Source organism: Zosterops lateralis (assembly GCF_965231275.1).
Source record: "Zosterops lateralis genome assembly, chromosome: 1".
Lineage (NCBI taxonomy): Eukaryota > Metazoa > Chordata > Aves > Passeriformes > Zosteropidae > Zosterops > Zosterops lateralis.
The window spans coordinates 150,556,338-150,574,190 of NC_139762.1; the positions used below are offsets into that span (position 1 = coordinate 150,556,338).

The 17,853-nt window shown below is 46.9% G+C and overlaps 1 protein-coding gene across 4 annotated transcripts in view; it reads right to left on the reverse strand.

Moving 5' to 3' along the window:
• ARHGAP39 (Rho GTPase activating protein 39) overlaps window positions 1-17,853 on the reverse strand; it is a 101,173-nt gene that overhangs the window by 17,412 nt on the left and 65,908 nt on the right. For all 4 annotated transcript variants that reach the window (XR_014590773.1, XR_014590774.1, XM_083868362.1 and 1 more), the window contains exon 3: window positions 9,385-9,465. Coding sequence is in view for 2 of the 4 variants with exons in the window: in XM_083868362.1 (XP_083724488.1) it covers window positions 9,385-9,465 (81 nt within the window). In the remaining 2 variants the exon portion in view is untranslated. The remainder of the gene's footprint in view (window positions 1-9,384; window positions 9,466-17,853) is intronic.

Below are 17,853 nucleotides of genomic sequence, written 5' to 3' on the forward strand. Positions count from 1 at the left end.
AGGATGGATATTCCCCAGCACCCAAAATATGGAGATTGGGTGGGATTGGATATTGGACAAGGGATGGAGGGACAGGGCACAGGGAATGGCTTCCAACTTCTAGAGGGCAGGGTTGGATGGGATAACAGGAAGGAATTCTTCCCTGTGAGGGTGGTGAGGCCCTGGAATGGAATTCCCAGAGAATCTGTGGCTGCCCCATCCCTGGAAATGTCCAAGGTCAGGTTGGACAGGGTTTGGAGCAACCCAGGATTGTGGAAAATGTCCCTGCCTATGGGATTGGATACTGGGAAGAAATTCTCCCATGAGGAATTCTTCCCTGGCACAGTTGGTTTTCATTTCCTCTCTCCCTGTTCCAAACACTTGGGGCACTCAGGAGGAGGAGCAAAGTTGGATTTGATGGAGCTGCCCGGCTCACAGGAGGGATCTGAGCTGGAATTTGCTGTTCCCAAGGTACAGGGAAGCACATCCTGTCACCAATCCCACGCTGGAACAGAAGATGCTGGAGGCACCGTCTGCTCTCCCAGTTCATCTCTCTCCAGTTCTCATTTATTCCCAGCCATTTGTCCCTTCCATCTCTCAGGAAAAGGTGGAGTGAGTTCAATTGCTGAGTTTTGAGGGAAAAATTCCCAAAAAAAGCCACAAACAATTCCCTGCAGGAGGCTCCACAGCCTCTCCTTGTTTGTCCACAACTTTGTCCTTTTGCTCCAAGGGATTTGGGAATGATTTATTCCTTCCTTTTCCACCCTGGGAAGTGCCTTTGGAGCTCCTGGGGAGTTGAGCCTTCTGCCAACTTCCTGCTGTCAAAAACCTGGATGAGTTTGGGTTCCTCCACCTTGGTTTGATGGATTTCAACACTTTATGGAGCCCTTCCAGACCCTCAAAATTCCATCCACGACCACAACATCACGGATTCATGGAATGGGTTAGAAGAGACCTTAACGCTCATCCAATTCCATCTCCTCCCATGGGCTGGGACACCTTCCACTATCCCAGGTTGTTCCAAGCCTCTTCCAACCTTGCTCTGCTCCTGAAAAAAAATCTGCTTTTCCTGCTCAAACTACGCACAAAAATCTCAGATCCCTCCACATTTCTTCTGGAAGAGCTGGAAGTCCTCAGTCCTTGTGGATAACCTTATTTTAATACACAGATTCCAAAAAATTGAGGAAAGAGTGAGGAAAGAAAATGGAAGAGCCACAGAGGATTCTCAGTGGAATTCCCAGGGAATCTGTGGTTGCCTCATCCCTGGAAGTGTCCAAGCCCAGGCTGGACAGCGTTTGGATCAACCTGGAATAGGAGAAGGTGTCCCTGCACATTGAAAGGGGTTGGAATGGGATGATCTGGAATCTCCCTGCAGAAATCCACGTTTCCACATTTTCCCCTCCCCCGCCTGAAGCCAAATCTGTCCTAAATCCAGGTGTTTTCCCCCAAACCAGGTGAAACCGATGCTTAATTCCCAGCTTTGCAGCTGGCATTAATATTCCAGCCCGCGGCATCTGGCAGCAGCGGATCTGAATAAAAATCTCCAACAAATAAAAATCAACCAGTCGGGGTTGAGCTTTCAATCCCAAATACTAAATAATGGGGAAGCAATATTCCTGAAAGCTCCCTGGATTTATGGCTAAAAAAAAAAAAAAAGCCACAGAATAAATAGAATTTTTCTGCTGACAAAAGGAATCCCCAAAAGGCAAGTTTTGTGCTTAAATCACTGCCTGCTCCGAGAAATTCAAGGGATGCTGGCACGGGGCATCCAGCAGAAATTCCAAGTATTCCTGTTATTCCTGGCAGAAATTCCAAGTATTCCTGTTATTCCTGGCTTGGCACTGGGCTCTCCCTGCTGTTTTCTCTGTGTAGGGAAGATTCTTCCTGCTCTGTACATTTCCATGACAAAACCGATTCCCAAATCCCTCAGAGTCTCCTATCCAACAAATCGATTTCTTTGGAAATTTGCATGATTCCCACATAATTCCCATTTTTTTTTTAAGGCGGGATTTTTCTATTTTCTCCTAAATCTCCTTCCTTGCTCCAGCGTCTCCTCCTTGATTTTCTTCCAAACTTTGGGAAGTCAATGATGGAGGGGAGAGGAGAAACCTGGATCCCTCATCCAGGAATTCCTTTGCTTCCCGTTGCTTTTTTTCTGGAGAGATGCAGCCACACCTGCAGGTAACCCCCCTCCCTCATTTACATATCGTTATTCATGAATTCCAACCATCCGCAGCTCAAAATTCTTTAAAATCCCACCAAAACAACCAAAAATCACAGATTTTTGCATTCCTGAGGCTTTTTAATGGAGCCGAGGGGCAGCTCCACTCCATCGAGGTGGGACTGAGGGAATAAATCACAGCCGGGTTTAAGTGGAATTATTTAAAAATAATGTTTTATTATTTCAGAACAAAATTATTTGGTTTTCCATGGAATGAGGAGGCAACGCCAGGTTTAAAAACAGGAATATTTCCAAAACTGACCCAAACCACGCATTTTTCCAAGATTTCTTCCCCTGCCCCCGGTGTTGTTTAGACTTTGCAGGTGAAGATTAAAATTTAGAGCTGGGATTAAGTGGATTTTCTCCTTCCTTAGGAAAAGGGGAAAAAACCCTGATTAAAATTTAGAGCCAGGATTAAGCAGATTTCTCCCCTCCCTGGGAAAATGGGAAGAAACCCTGATTAAAATTTAGAGCCAGGATTAAGTGGATTTTCCCCCTCCCTGGGAAAAGGGGAAAAAAACCCTGATCTGAATAATTCAAATACTATTTTCTGGTGGAACGCATTGGGATTCTCTTGAGAAAAGCAAAAGATCCCTGGACATCCCCCCACCATCCCAGCTCCTTGTGCCATCCCAAATCCCCAAATTCCTCACCTTCCTCCCCCGGCCGTGGGATTTGGGAGCATCTTCTCCCTCCGCCTTCCACCTGAGCTTCAAATTCCCTTTTTTCCAGGGCTAGACTGGGATGGGAATGACGGAAGCAGCCCGGCCTCCCCTCTTCCCTCCCAGCTGGGCACTGCCTGCTCCGAGTGCATCCCGCTGGGAATTCCGGGGTCAGGGATGAGCCGGCGGTGGAAAAAAACCCTCCCAGTGCCTGGCATGGTGCCCGGTGCTGCTCTGGCAGCACGAAAATCTCCGTGGAAAAAAAAAGCAGGGTAAGGTGAGCAGCAGAGCTTGGAGACATCCAGGCTTCCATTTGAAGCCTCCTGTGATCCATCTGAGAAATTTCCAGCTGGGAAAATGTCCTCAGGACAGGAATCCAGCCTCTATAATCATGCAAAAAACTCGTGTTTTATGCTGATTTGTAATCAAATTAAGCGATAGGATAAAAATCCTAAAATCCTCCATCCTTAAGGTTTTGCTGCTCTTCACCTGCAAGTAGTTCCCAAAAATTTACATGGAATTCTATGGAAATCTGTACATATAAATATCCCAGGGCTTGGACTGGAATTTTAAATTCTAAATTTTAAAATTTAAAAAATTTAAATTCCTGCTCAAGCCCTCATTTCTCGGTTTTTGTGAGACTGGGGGTTCTCACAACCCCACCATGGCCTCTCCAACCCTATTTCCACACTTCCAATCCCTCTTCGGCCTGGAAGTGTCACTTCCTCTTTGGAATTCATTTTTTTAAGGAAGCCTTTTGATTGGTTGAAGCTGTTTCCCAGAAAAAACAGAAAAAGTGAGGTGAAATTTGTGTGATTTGGGCAATAAAATGGATATTTGGGAAGAAGGTGAGCGCCAGGATCGAGTTTTCTGAGGATGATTTGATGGATTCAACACAATCTGTGGGATATCCAGGAAAGGGAAAATCCAGTTTGGTCTTTCTGGGGGAATTGTGGAGCGATGGGAATGTTGAAGCCCAAAGTCTGCTGACATCAAATCTTGGTTTGATGGATGTCCATGACCTCCTGAAGGAGAGGAACAAATCCATTCTCCAACTAAAATATTCCCAAAGGATTATACCCATCAAAATACCATTAAAAAAAAAAGCCCCCCAAATTTTTCCTATTATTTTTCCTAAACTCTCAGGGATGGTCCAATCCCTGTCCTCGGATGGCGCTATGGGATCACTTTTAGCTCTGAGTCCTCAACACCAAATCTCTCATCTCCGACGTTCTGCTGCTCCGGTGGCATTGGCGCTGATTAACATCCATGGAAGTTCATCAAGACCAGAGAGAGATAATGACCCATCCCATCCCATCCCATCCCATGCCTCACCATCCCATTCCCACTTTTCCTCAGGAGAAGCAGGAGGATGAATTTTTGCTGTTTTCTGGCAGCTGTTCCAACATTGCGTGGTGGGACAGTCAGGTCGGGACATTGGAGGCCGTAAATCCACAACCGAAGGATTTTATGGGATGGAGATGATAAGGAAACACCAAAAGGAACTGGGATGACTGCTCCCGATAAGTCACTTGGCTGAAGGTCAAGTTTACCTTCCTGAAGGTCAACTTGGGGTAGACCTTCCCCAGGTCACAAAACTCTTGGTTTGGGACATCCATGATGGCTGGGGAGGGGTCTCCAGTGAGCTCCTCCAGGATCAATCCCATCAGGAACCCATCAGGAGGAAGCACAAGACCAACACGGAGCCAGGCATGGATGACACGGATGCCAAATTCCCGATTTAAAGCGATCTCCCAAAAATAACCTCGTTCTCGAAATCCAAATGTCGCCAAAAACAAGAGGAAATCTTTCCAGATTGGAGAGGGAGGAGGGAACACTGGGAGAGGAGCACAGAGAAGCCTTTATTGTTATGAGGAATCAGCTGGAAAGTACAAAAGAGACCAGAAGTGACATTTCCCGAAATAGCTGATCAATAGGGAATCTGCTCCTGCTGGCTCTGGCAGCGCCACAAAGAGTTCCAAAAATGGTGATTTTTTTTTTTTTTAGCTCTTGCCTATTCCAAGCTAAAATTTCACATTCCCTGCACCAAAGCCTTTCCTCCTCTTGGTATCTCCAGCCTGAATCGTTCATCCCTGACGGGACACAGGGAATGGCTTCCCATTTCCAGAGGGCAGGGTTAGGTGGGGTTTTGGGAAGGAATTCTTCCTTGTGAGGGGCTGGAAAGGAATTCCCAGAAAAACTGTGGCTGCTCCATCCCAGAAGTGTCTGAGGCCAGGTTGGATGGGGCTTGGGCAGAAGGCCCAGCCCAGGAGGTCCCACCTCCGTGATACTCCCAAGAAAAACCATCAGCCCTCATCCTTTTTTTTCCCAAAAGTTGGTATTTTCATGTCATGGCTCCCCAGGGAATCACTGGTGTCAACTCTGCTCCTCTTCCTCGCTTCCAAGGGAACCAGGGAATGGATTGACCACTAAAATCAGGAATGGTTACATTTATCAACTTGTGGTCGGAACTGCGCTCAAAATCCAGTGTGGTGGTTCCTCACCTCCTTCCCGAGTTTCTCCAAAGCTCCTGCAAGTCTCTTCCTGAATTTTGGGCCTGGATTTATACAACTCTGCCAAATGACAGCCATTCCCTGAATCCACGTGGCACTAGGACAACAAATCCAGATGGAGAAGGGCTGAACATGGCCAGGGCGGGATTTGGACACTGAAGATTTCCATGCTGGAGACAAATTCAGCAACCCCCATGAGAGCCAAGAGGTGAAAACAACTGGAAAATTACAAAATTTCGGCAAATGACAGCTGTCTCCCAAAACAGAGGTGGCCCCACCACCACGACCACCTCCTAAACCCCAGCAGATACCAACTCACTTCCAAAACCACCTCAGGTACCTCCACGCGGGGTTTCGTGGAGCCCCAACAGGATTTTTGGGAGCCAATCCCAATTCTCTCCTAATTTCCCCGATTCTCTGCTATGAAGTGATTACTGTTGACCACAAGAAGATTGGAGACCTCTTCAAACATTCCTGGATGTGGAGGTCCAGGAGAAATTGAGGAAGAACAAGCCAAGGATCCCATGCAGGTGAAGCAGCTGCCATTCTGCTCTCCTAAAACACCCATGGAAAAACCAGGATTTTCCCTGCTCATGGACTGGACATCCCAAAGAGCTGGAACACAACAGGGCACCTTCTCCAGCTCCAGAGCCTGGAATGAGGGATTCGCCACAACTTTGGAGAACTTTGGTTGCCATCCCTGCTGCTGAGAGGAGAAAGGGAGAAAGAAGATCTTTAATGTTGAAGATTTTTTGGTCTAAAATGAAGCTTGAGCAGCCTTGGACCTTCCATCCATTGATTGGCCGACACAACCACAGGATGAAGACAGAAATTTGGGATTTCTCCCACAAACCAGTGGATTTCCCAGTGGGAAGATTGATTTTGGATTAACAAAGAGTTCTACTCCCTCAACAGAACAAGGACATGAAGCAGCTCCAGGGATCACAAAGGAGGGAATGAAGAGGGAAAGGGTTAAGGGCAGGGATTGGGAATGATGGGATGGATTTGGGATTCCAGAGCTTCCCAACAAAAGCCTTCCAGGCAGATGGAGCATGACGACATCATCCTCTTAATGACACCCACTTAATCTTCATTATCCTGGAAACATCTCCCATAGGAATTGTTGGCCGGGAGCTCCAAGGAAGCAGAAAAATCCTTCCCTGCTCCTGAGCATGTTGTTGAAGCTCCTGGGGTGGGTGCTGAACCCCAGAGCTGCACCTTGAAGATCCCCCTCTGAATCCCATGGGATTTCTCAGTCAAGATCCAGCTTCTCTCCACAAGCCACCTCGATCCCACACTTTGTCCCAACATCTGGGAGTTCTCCTGTGGCAGTGGGTTGATGAGTGCTGATGGTTATCCTTTGCTGATGTGTTACGTGTTAATGTTGCATCGTTCATGACCTGTTACCCCTTATTCTCCCCATTCTTCGGATCATAAAGCAGTTACCTGTCAATCTTGTTGTTTACATGGCACCTGGCCTTGCCATTCAACCAGAGACCTCTCCCAGTGTCTGGAAACTTCTGGGAAGAGTCCTGGGTGATTGGTTGGAGTCAGAGTTTCCCCTTCCTTTTATGTCATTGGTCCCCATGCTCTGCTGTCCCACGTGTTCCTTCCCCCCCTTTAAAAACTGTAAATCGAAGGGGTTCGAGTTCTCTCCATCTCTCCGTCTGTCTCCCTGTTACTTGGAGCCTCGCCCCTGAGGTGGAATAAACCTCAGTTGCTGCCTCAAAGGAGGGTCCCGTCTCTCAATCCATCTGCGCCTTAGTAGTGACTCTGCTTCACTGGCTCAAAGACCCCTGTGTTGCAGCGGTGCCAGGGCTGGCTGGAGCCAGCAACACCTGGGAGAAAGCCACTGTATTCTCCAGCTTCTGCTTTCCCATTCAGAGGAGATGGAGTAAGGCAGGAACCGTGACCCGGGTCTCATCATGCTTTCCCATCCACCAGAGAACCATGGGATGAGTTGTGGGACTAAACCCTGTGTCCCTCTGCCATTTTCCAGAGGAAGAACTTTGGAATTAATGCCAGATCCGAAGAGAAGAGGGTTGGAAAGACCTGGGAAGGCTGTTGGCTTGCAGAATTCATTTTCCAGCTGATCCTGGAGGTTTCACAAACAGGGTTTGGAAGCGGATGGATCTGTGGCAGCTCCAGTGGAAGAGTTTGAGGGCTCTTCCCACTCCATGATGGACCTTTGAAGCTCTGGTTGGGTTCCATCCTGCTCCAAATTTGTCATCTCCATGTCAGCACGAACCCATGGGACAACCAGAGATCCCCCAATCCCTTTGCAGCTTTTCCAAAGGTCCTGGAGCACCAACCTTCCCATCCTTGGAATTGTCCAAGGCCAGGTTGGACAAGGCTTGGAGCAACCCGGGATAATGGAAGCTGTCCCTGCCCTTGGAATGGTTTGGGTGGGACTGGATGATCTTTGAGGTCCCACCCAACCCATCCCATGATTCCGCGATTTATTTTTTTCCCCTCATAATTAATCCCATGAACAGGAATTCATCACCAGCTCTGATTCCAGCTCATGGCACTCATGGGGTTAAACCAACATCCCACCCCACGGAGCTTGTTCTTCCAGAAGGACGTCCACTCACAGCTAATTAAGCAAAGCTGCTAATTAGCTCTTTGGCTGGCAGCTGGCTGGGGGAAGGGCGGCCAGGGCTGCTCTGTGGGTTTTTATGGCATTGGGAAGATGGAGGCGTCTCCTGAGGCCGACAGCTCATGGACACTGTCACGACACCGAAGTTTTTAACTGCCACCAGCCCAAATCCATGTTGTCCCTGTCACCCACAAATGCCTGTTTCCCAACCAGGCAGCTTCAACGCTTCCCAAATCCCGCTCCTTCCCGCTCTTCATGGGAATTCCACCCACCCAGCTCGCGGGGGAGATCGAGTTGTCCATGGATTCATGGAGAGCATTCAGCTGGTGAGGATAAAAACCCGACCGCATCTCTTGGCAATGGGATCGGGTTTTTATCCTTGTCAGCTGAAAAAAACCTCAGTTTTCCCTCCTGGAAAGGTGTTTTCCATGTCTTGGATCAGGATGGAGAAAGTGGCACGCTGGGTGCTGGCTTGGAAAGGCAGAAAAATGTAGTGGGAAAGAGGATGAGAAGCATCCTGCTCTTCCCAGTCTTCATTTCCAAAATGGAAAACAAAGGAAGGGCTGGAGATGCCTCCACTTATCCTCAATTCCAGAAAAAAACCCAGGAGTGTGTGGGAAAGAGAATGAGGAGCATCCTGGTCTTCGTTTCCAACATGGAGAACAAAGGAAGAGCTGGTGGTGCCTCCACTCATCCCCAACTCCAAAAAAAAAAAAAATCCAGGAATTTGGAGTTTATCAAAACCTGGAGCAATTGGGCAGGGAGTGACTCCATAAATCCCCAAGATTTGATCTTATTCTCGTCTTGGATTTTTGGGGGTTTGACAAGGACCTGGTGAGGTCCAATGGGGACTTTTGGGGTTCAATGAGGACTTGGGGGATTCAAGAAGGACTTGCAGGGTCTAACAAGGAAATTGGGGGGGGTTCAAGAAGGGTTTTTGGGGTTCAATGAGGATGTTTGGTGTTCAGTGAGGATTTGGGGTTCAAGAAAGAATTTTGGTGTTCAATGAGAATGTTTGGGGATTCAATGAGGATGTGGGGTTCAAGAAGGAATTTTGGGGTTCAGTGAGGATTTTGGGGGTTGAGTGAGGATTTGGGGTTCAAGAAGGAATTTTGGGGTTCAGTGAGGATTTTGAGGGTTGAGTGAGGATTTTTGGGGCTCAGCAAGGACTTGGTGAGGTTCAGTGAGAACTTTGGGTGTTTGATGAGGATCTAGGATCCAAGATGGACTCCGCAGGGTTCAAGAAGGACTTTTGGGGTTCAGTGAGGACTTGGGAGTTCCACAAGGACCCGAAGACAACATGAAGGAGAGAGATGAGAACAAGGCTTGGAAGAGCAGGAATAAAATATCAAGTGATGTTCTCTGCCCCACCCATCCCAACCCCAATCCCGGAGGGAAATTCCCAGCTACCTGTAGTGCAGAAGTTGTCCTTCCGTGCTGTAATCCCGATAAATGTCGTATTCCTTCTCGAACGCTCCAGAAGGCGATGAACTGGAAAACAGGAATGAAGTTATGGGATGGGGATTTATCTCCTCTAGGATTAATGGAGATAAATCCCATCAGGATGGGATCCATCTGGATCTGCTCCTGGGACCTGAGTGAGCTTGGAGTAATTCATTATTTCGAGTTGTTGGCCAGATGATGACCAAGCCACCCATGGCCGTGGTCTCCAGGTTCATGTCCAACCCTTCAAGGACCAAATTTTCCCTTAAAACATCTGAGCAGATCCCAAACATCTCCCGTCTTCATCCCACCCCTTCCGAGTGCCACGCCCACTCTTCAACCACCTGGGATGGTCAGAGCCAATGAGCCAATATGGGAAGAGAAAAAATCCCCAAAAAACCCCTTTTTGCCACATTTCCATCTGAATCTAAGCCTGCAGAGCTCTTGTTCCAAAAAGATGGAGAAAGTTACACCACTAACCCACTCCAAGAGACACTACACTTGGAAAAACATGGGGAAAAAACCCATCTGGAAGCAGGGGATGGACTTGGTGGGGTTCAGTGAAGACTTGGGAATTCAAACTTGGAGTCCAAGCAGAATTTTGTGGGATTCAAAAAGGACTTAAAGCCTCTCCTCTAGGATCAAACCCACTTTTGATCCATATTTTTTGGCTCCACACTTTTCCAGTAGCCATGAATCCATAACAAGACCCTCCCACACTTCCCAAAATCCAGGTATTGATAATTTCGTTCCAATATTATCCATCCCTGCTGTCAATGAGCACAGAAAAAGGTTTATTTTTGCCTTAGCAACCCTTCCCAGCGGGAATGTGCTCGGAATTGGTCTTGTTTGGAAAAAAAGAGAGCAAATAATCAGAAAACATCTGGAGAAATAACTTAATTCCAAAAAGAAATCCCTGAAATCCCCCCACATTTCCTTGTTAAGACTTTCCCATTAATAAAATTTGGATCCGATGTTGGTTTTGGGAGAAAAAAAAAAAAGAGGAAAAAGAAACAAATCTTCCTAATAGGATAAAGCTCCAAAATTTTAGTGGAGCAAGGAGGCAATAAAATTAAGCTTCTGTCAAAGCTAATTTTAATGGGATTTAGCCTTGGAATTACAGCTGTGTAGAATGGCTTAATCCCTTTTTCCTCGCCAGAGTATGTGAATGGATTTCCTCCTTCTCCTCCTCCAAGATTCCTGAGGGAAAGGCATCACCTCTGATCCTGGTGCTGTACCCAGATCCATGGCGGAATTGAGATGGATCCCCAAATCCTTGGTGGAATTGACATGGTTCTCCAAATCCACGGTGGAATCCAGATGGATCCCAGATCCATCCCTGGAAGTGTCCGAGGCCAGGTTGGAGCAACCTGGGCTAGGGGAAGGCATCCCTGCCCAGGAACTGGATGGGCTTTAAGGTCCCTTCCAACCCAAACCATTCCGAGATTCCAGGAGAGTTCAGGAGTTGTTCAAGGTCCTTCCCTACTGATCTGCTTCCCAGCACTCCCTCCCCCATCCTCTACAGCAGCATCCCTGGGGAAGGTCTGGCGGGAATGTTGGGTTTTCCATCTAAAATCTCCACTGGAACGTCAAACCCCATGGACACCAGAATTCCTCATGTGGGATGGACCAACAGCTCCTCCCACTGCCATTAGCAAAGTCCACACCCCTCCAGGAGGGAATTCCCACTCCTCCAGATCCCAGGGTTCTGTTCCAGGTGCCAGGATTCAAGCTCCACATGCTCCTCCATCCTTTATTTCGGATGAGCCTGAGAATGTGTGGGTTTTTTTCTTGGAGTTTCTCAGAGTTGTTGCTTCCAGAATCTTCGAAGTTCATCAGAGCCGTGGCTTGGTTCCCATCCATCCTTTCACTGTCCAAAGATTCTGACTGGTGGGAGCTGGGCTGGGAATCTCCACAGGGATCCACGGGAGTGGTGGTTGCACATTCCTGGGGGTAGCCGCACTTGCTTTTCTGGGATGAGCTGAGTTTTTTGGGAATCATTAAAAACCACCAGCTGAGATTCCAGTGTTAACGAGCAGCCTCTGGAATTGGCTGGAGAGCCCAGGGCAGGATTCCCAGTTAATTCTTGGTTAATATTTAAACAGCAGCACTGCTGGATTCCGGCTATCCCAGCTTCCTGCAGGCAGGGATGCGATGGAGCGTGGTCCCTACCTTTGGTTTTCCCATGATTTTAAAGCCAATTCCTTTTTGGATTTTGCTTGACTAACAGATTTGTTGGATTAAAAGAGGAGTTTTATGATGAGGGTGGTGAAACACAGGTTGTTCCATCTCTGGAATATTCCAGGCTGGGTCGGATGGGGCTTGGAGGAACCTGGGATAATGGAAGGTGGCTCTGCCCACGGAAGGGGGGTGGAACTGGATGGTTTTGAGGTCCCTTCCAACCCAAACCATTCCCCGTTTAAGATCTTTCCTGCAATCTCCACCTTGACCCAGTCTGTGTCCTCAAGCCAGACATTCCCACCCAACCTGGCCCTGGCCAAGCTGGAACAAACAACTGGGATAATCTGTAAAACTCAACCCAAAAGAATTCCCAAAGTGGGCATCAAAGGCTTCCACAAACACGAGGCTACAGGCACTGGATCCCAGAAATTCCGAGGGATAAAATCACACAGAGCTGATCACAGGAAGCAAAACTAGTTCCAACCAAAATCCCGACCAGGTTTGGAAACCTGGTTTTGGAAAAGTGTCCTGAGGTCTCCCCAAAATCCTTCTCCATGCAAATCTAGCCCGGCTCCCTCACTTTCTCCTCACACATCCTGTGCTCCATCTTGGTGACTCCCCATTGGTTTCTCCCAGGTTTTTCAGGCTTTGGATAACCCAGAATGACCCGAGGTTGCCCAGTTGTGGTCAAACGAAGATTAAACCTTCCCTGGACCTTTTGAGGTGTTCCCAGCTTCCCTTCCTCACCTTCCCTTGGGATAATGCTTCCCAGAATTCCTGAATCCTTGGGTGGGCCATCGTTTTGTCCGTCCCTTGGCTACACCCAACCTTGCTGAGCTTCCGGAAGTTTTTCCCAACATGTCCAGGATTCCTCAGAGCTCCAGCCCTGCCCTCCAGCTTGTCTGGAGACAATCTGGCTCCACAGATTATTGATAAAGATATGGATCAGGGATCGGCCTGGGAGGAGCCAAACACTGGGAATGAACCTTTAACCTCCACCCTCCCAGCCAGACAATCTGGATTTTATCAATCAAATTGTGTCCCTGTCTGGATGAGGGACACATCCAAAGCCTTTGTGGGACACTTCAGAGGTGATTTTCCATGAATAAAGATGATTTTTCCATTAATAAGTGTGGTTTTTCAAATGAAAAAAAATGATTTTCCAATAATTAAGGTGATTTCCTGTTAATGAAGGTGATCTCCTGTTAATAAAAGTAATTTTCCAATACAAAAGGTGATTTTCCATGAACAAAGGTGACTTTCCATTAATAAAGATGATTTTTCATTAATAAGAGTGATTTTCTACTAAAAAGAGTGATTTTTCCAATAATTAAGATGATTTTCCCACTAATAGAGATGATTTCGTGTAATCAAGATGATTTTTCATTAATAAGTGTGATTTTCCACTAATAAAAAATAGTTTTTCCACTAATAGAAATAATTTTCCACTAATAAAGATGGTTTTCTATTAATAAAGGTGATTTTCCAATAAAAAGGTGATTTTTCATTAATAAGTGTGATTTTCCAAGAATTAAGGTGATTTTCCAATGAAAAAGGTGATTTTCCAATGTGAAAGAAATTTTTTCCAATGAAAAAAGATGATTTTCCTCCAATAAAGATGATTTTTCCATTAATAAGTATGATTTTCCAATGAAAAAGGTGATTTTTCCACTAATAAAGGTGATTTTTCCATTAACCAAGAATCTTTTATACCAATGAAGTTGCTTTTCCCTTAATAATTTTCCCTAAACCACAAATTTATCCCTGGCACTTTTATCCTGGGAACCTCTGCCAGAACAACAAAACCTCATGATTTTTTTTTTTTTTTTTTAAATCAATAAATCCAGCAGGTTTTGTTGGGGTTTTTTTTGGGGAACAGGAAGTGGCACCATTCCCCAGCTTTTGGAAAATCAGGGAATGTGAACTGAAATAGCTCAGCTCCATGGCAAAAGCCAGGAATAGAAATGAAAATCTCGGCTCCAAATCCTCAGGCTTTTAATCGCTGCCCTTCATACTCTTAATTACAAGCTCCCCCACTGCCTTCCAATAAAAAAAAACTTCAAACGTGGTTTTTCTTTGGAATTATGCAACCGGAATTTTGGGGCTGAGGAGGAATTAGGGGAAATATCCGACTAATCCGGAGCCGCGTTTCGCAACGGGAAGCGGGGAATTTAAAGAGAGGATATTAAAAAGCTTCATCCCCCTGATTTCCAACGAAGAAATGCAAGAAATACAGGATATGAGCAGGTTTTTTTTTTTTTTTTCTGGGAAATACCTGAGGATGGAATGAGGATGGGGAAGTTCCATCTCGTTTGGGTTATGCCGGGAATGTGTTTTCCAGTGGTTATCCCCAAATATTTTCATCGGATAGGTTCATCCACCAAGAGTTTCACCATCTCAAATGAACTCAAGGATCAGGGTGAGGAATTGAATTAAGGGAGGAGCCCGGAAAATGGATTCAAGGATCTTGGAAGACCTTGCTGACTTTAAGAATTCCATGGAAAACTCACCCGGGATGGGCAGGATGAGACCAGGCATTGTTGGTGCAGCCCCAGTGCTGGAAAATGGGGAAGGAAGTTGAAGCCAAAGGAATTTTGGAAATGGGAATGGAAATTCCCATTTTTCCTGTGCGAGGAAATCATAGATTTGGATAGATTTGGGAATGCTGGGAGATTCTATCAAAGAATTCCATAATGCTCCAGTAATGCCCCATCCTTGGAAGTGTCCGAGGCCAGGTTTGGAGCAACCCAAACTGTTGGAAGAGACCTCAAAGACCACGGAATTCCAACCCCTTTGCCATGGACAGAGACATCCAACATCACCCAGAGCTGGATTTTTGCCATGAAATGGGTGGGAATAAGCCAAAACCAGGGATAAAACACCACAAAAAACTGAATTTGGGATCCTTCCCAACATCCTGGTTTGGGAAATTGAGGATCTTGTAGAATCAGGGGAAGAGGCTAAAGCTGGGAAATTTCCAGGTGATCCTTAAATTTTAAAAAATCTTCAGGACAACTCAGCTGGGATGGATCCAGCTCCTTGTCATGAATTCCAGGGGGCTGGAATGAGGAGATAATTCCATGTCCTGAGGACACAAGTCCTTGGATTATGCAAGGTGTGTCCAACAGAGGTGAAAATGGGAAAACACAAAGCAACCAAAGACTGGAGTGGAATTCCTGGAAAAACCGTGGCTGCCCTATCCCTGGAAATGTCCAAGGCCAGGTTGGATAGAGCTTGGAGCAACCTGGGATAGCAGAAATTGTCCCAGGGGGATGGAACTGGAAAAAGCAGGGATTTGTTCCCACAGGCAGCAAATAAAAAGGAGAAAGAAAAAAAATATCTGAACTCCAATAATTCCCCCCAAACATTCCCTTCCAGAGCTGGATTCAGGGATTGGGATTCCAAGGACGAGAAGAGCTTGTGGTGGTTTTCCCAGCCACCAGAGCCAGGGGGACGTCGGTGCCCTGACCTCCTGCTCTGCCCATCCACCCCATGGATAAAACATTGGGAAGAGAAGGATTTCCATTGGAATGCCAAGGTCTGGGAATGGGATGAGGTTCCCACAGCGCCGGGGACTGGGAAAGATGGAGAAATTCCAGGCCATCCTCTTTGTCTGTAAGGGATGAGAGGGATGAGGCAGTTTTTAGGGTTGATCCAGACCTGGGTGGGAGTTTCAACAGGATCAACAACTCCAGGCTTAATAAAATCCTTTCTTTTTACTCTGGTAGGGGAGCAAAAACTTCATCAAATTGTGGAAATTCCATAGGAATTTCATGGAAAAACTTCCCCAAATGCTCAAACCCATGTATTGGGTTGGAATGGAAAATCCCTATCCCACGTTGCTCCAACCTGGCCTTGGACAATTCCAGGGATGGTGCAGTCACAGCTTCTCTGGGAATTCCATTCCAGCCCCTCACCACCCTCACAGAGAAGAATTCCTTCCCAATATCCCATCTGTCCCTGCCCTCTGGCAGTGGAAAGCCATTCCCTGTGTCCTGTCCCTTCATTCCTTGTCCCAAATCCTTCTCCAGCTCTCCTGGAGCCCCTTTAGGCACTGGGAGAGGCTGTGAGGTCTCCCTGGATCCTTCCTTTCTCCAGGTGAACATTCCCAGCTCTCCCAACTTCCTCCTGGCTCCTCACAACAGGAGAGGTCCTCCATCTGGGAAAACCCAACATTTGGGTGAAGAAAAGCCTGGAATTCCAGGCCTTAAACTCCTGCTGGAAGCAGAACATTGGGAAGGAAGCCCTTGAGGATCCTCTCCGTGCCACAGTCCTTCCGTGCGGTTTTCCGGAGCGACTCCAAGTCCTCCCTCCTTGGTTTCTCTTCCTTCTCATCTTGGAGGAAGGCTGGGAATCCCTGCAGGGACCTGGAAAACCCTTGGGCAGCAGATGCTGCGGAGATTTATGTCACTGATCCACCTGTTTTTCCAACCCAGGCATGGCAGGTCCTTCCTTCCCAGCACCTCCCGGGAATGGATATAAACAGAGAATTCCAAGAAAAAAATGGTGGCACGCTCAAATTGGGTACTTTAGAGCTTTGAGGCAGCTTTTATTCCACAAACTTGCTTTTTTGGGATCTTTTGGAGACAGGGGAGGAGTTTTTGATCCCAGAGAGCTCCAGCAGGTGCATTCCAGGGATTGGATTTTGAGAGAATCCCTCTTGGATATTCCAGCTCAGCCATACTTAATCCAGGAAGATTTAAATGCTGCGTTTTATCTCTGATATCCTGGTGCCTTCAGAACTGGCACGCATAAGAAAAGGTGGGAATCCTGAGGAACAACTTGGAATTTCTCAGGAGATGGGATTTGAGTGAAGACCCCTCATATTCCCATTCCAAGATTCCTGCATTTTGGTCCAAGGAAAAAGCTCCTGACGGTCAGGTCCTTCAAGCTTCTACTTGGAATTCCTCCTTGGAGAAGCAGCTGCAGGGACGAGTTTTCCATGGAAAAAGCTTCTTTTTCCCTGCCTGACACCTTCTTCCAAGGATTTCAAGCTGATAACCTGAGACACTTCCTGACGGCGTGGAAAATCCCAGTGACCCGACACAAAATCCAACCGACGTTCCCGCTCCGAGATTTCACGGCTGTCAAGTCACGCTCCAGAGAAAAGCCACCGTTTTAAGAAAAGCATGGAAAACTCAAGGAAAATCCTGCGGGAATTCTTTGATGATCATCAGGACAAAGCTGCCGTTGAAATCCCAGGGTTGATTCCTGAGCTGGATCCGGTCACTAATCGGAACAAATCCCAACCTCACCATGGGAGCGCGAGTTGGTTCTGGCAGGATCCAGGAGCTTGGGAATGGCAAATTCCCTGTGGATTCCAAGGGCTGACACATCCCTGACCCGCATGGGTGGGATGGAACATCCCCATGGATGTGCGGAATGGATTGGGAGTATCCTCCAACCAAGCCTGGAGATGCTCTGGTTCTTAAATTCTAAATTTTAAGGGAAGTTCCAGATGCTCTGTTTCCTAAATCCTAAATTTTTAAGAGAAGCTCCGGGTGTGAATTCCAATAAAAACTTTTCCACTTCTCCTGGATTCCGTTTTCCCACCAGATCTGCTGAGCTTATCCATAAATCTTTAGAATTTCATGGGATAAAACCTGGACTAGGAGGGTTCACTAGGGGCTCTTCCCAGCTCTGGATCTTCTGCAAGAAATGCAATTGCGATCTGGGAAAACACTCATGGAATCATGGAATGGTTAGGGTTGGAAGGGACCTTCAAGACCACAGAATTCCACAGGGACACCTTCCACTATCCCAGGTTGCTCCAAGCCCCATCCAACCTGGCCTTGGACACTTCCAGGGATGGGGAAAATGAGGGAACGTTTTTTTTGTTTTTTTTTTTTTTTTTCCAGTTAGGATATGAGCATCAAGAGTGGGATGCAGCCATGGTTTGGCTGAGTTGATGGGACTCATCCCTGTCACCTCCAGGGATGCAGGTGGAAATTGCAGTCAGCAGGAATTTCTGCTCCCTCTGGTGGCATTTGATTTTTTTAAAAAAATTTATTAAATTTTTAAATCTCCAAGATCCAGGATCTTCCCAATCCCAATCCCTGGAAAGGACAAGACCTGCAATTCCTGGGGATTCGAGGACACACAACTTCCCATTGGCCAAACCCAGCCCAGGATTTGAATTCCTTTTCTCTTCCAGGAGATTTCCAGGGATTAAACCTTTTTATTTGAGATCCTAGCCCTCCTCCTAGCAGATTTGCATCCCATAATGGGAACAGGGAATATGTGGGTGGAGAACAC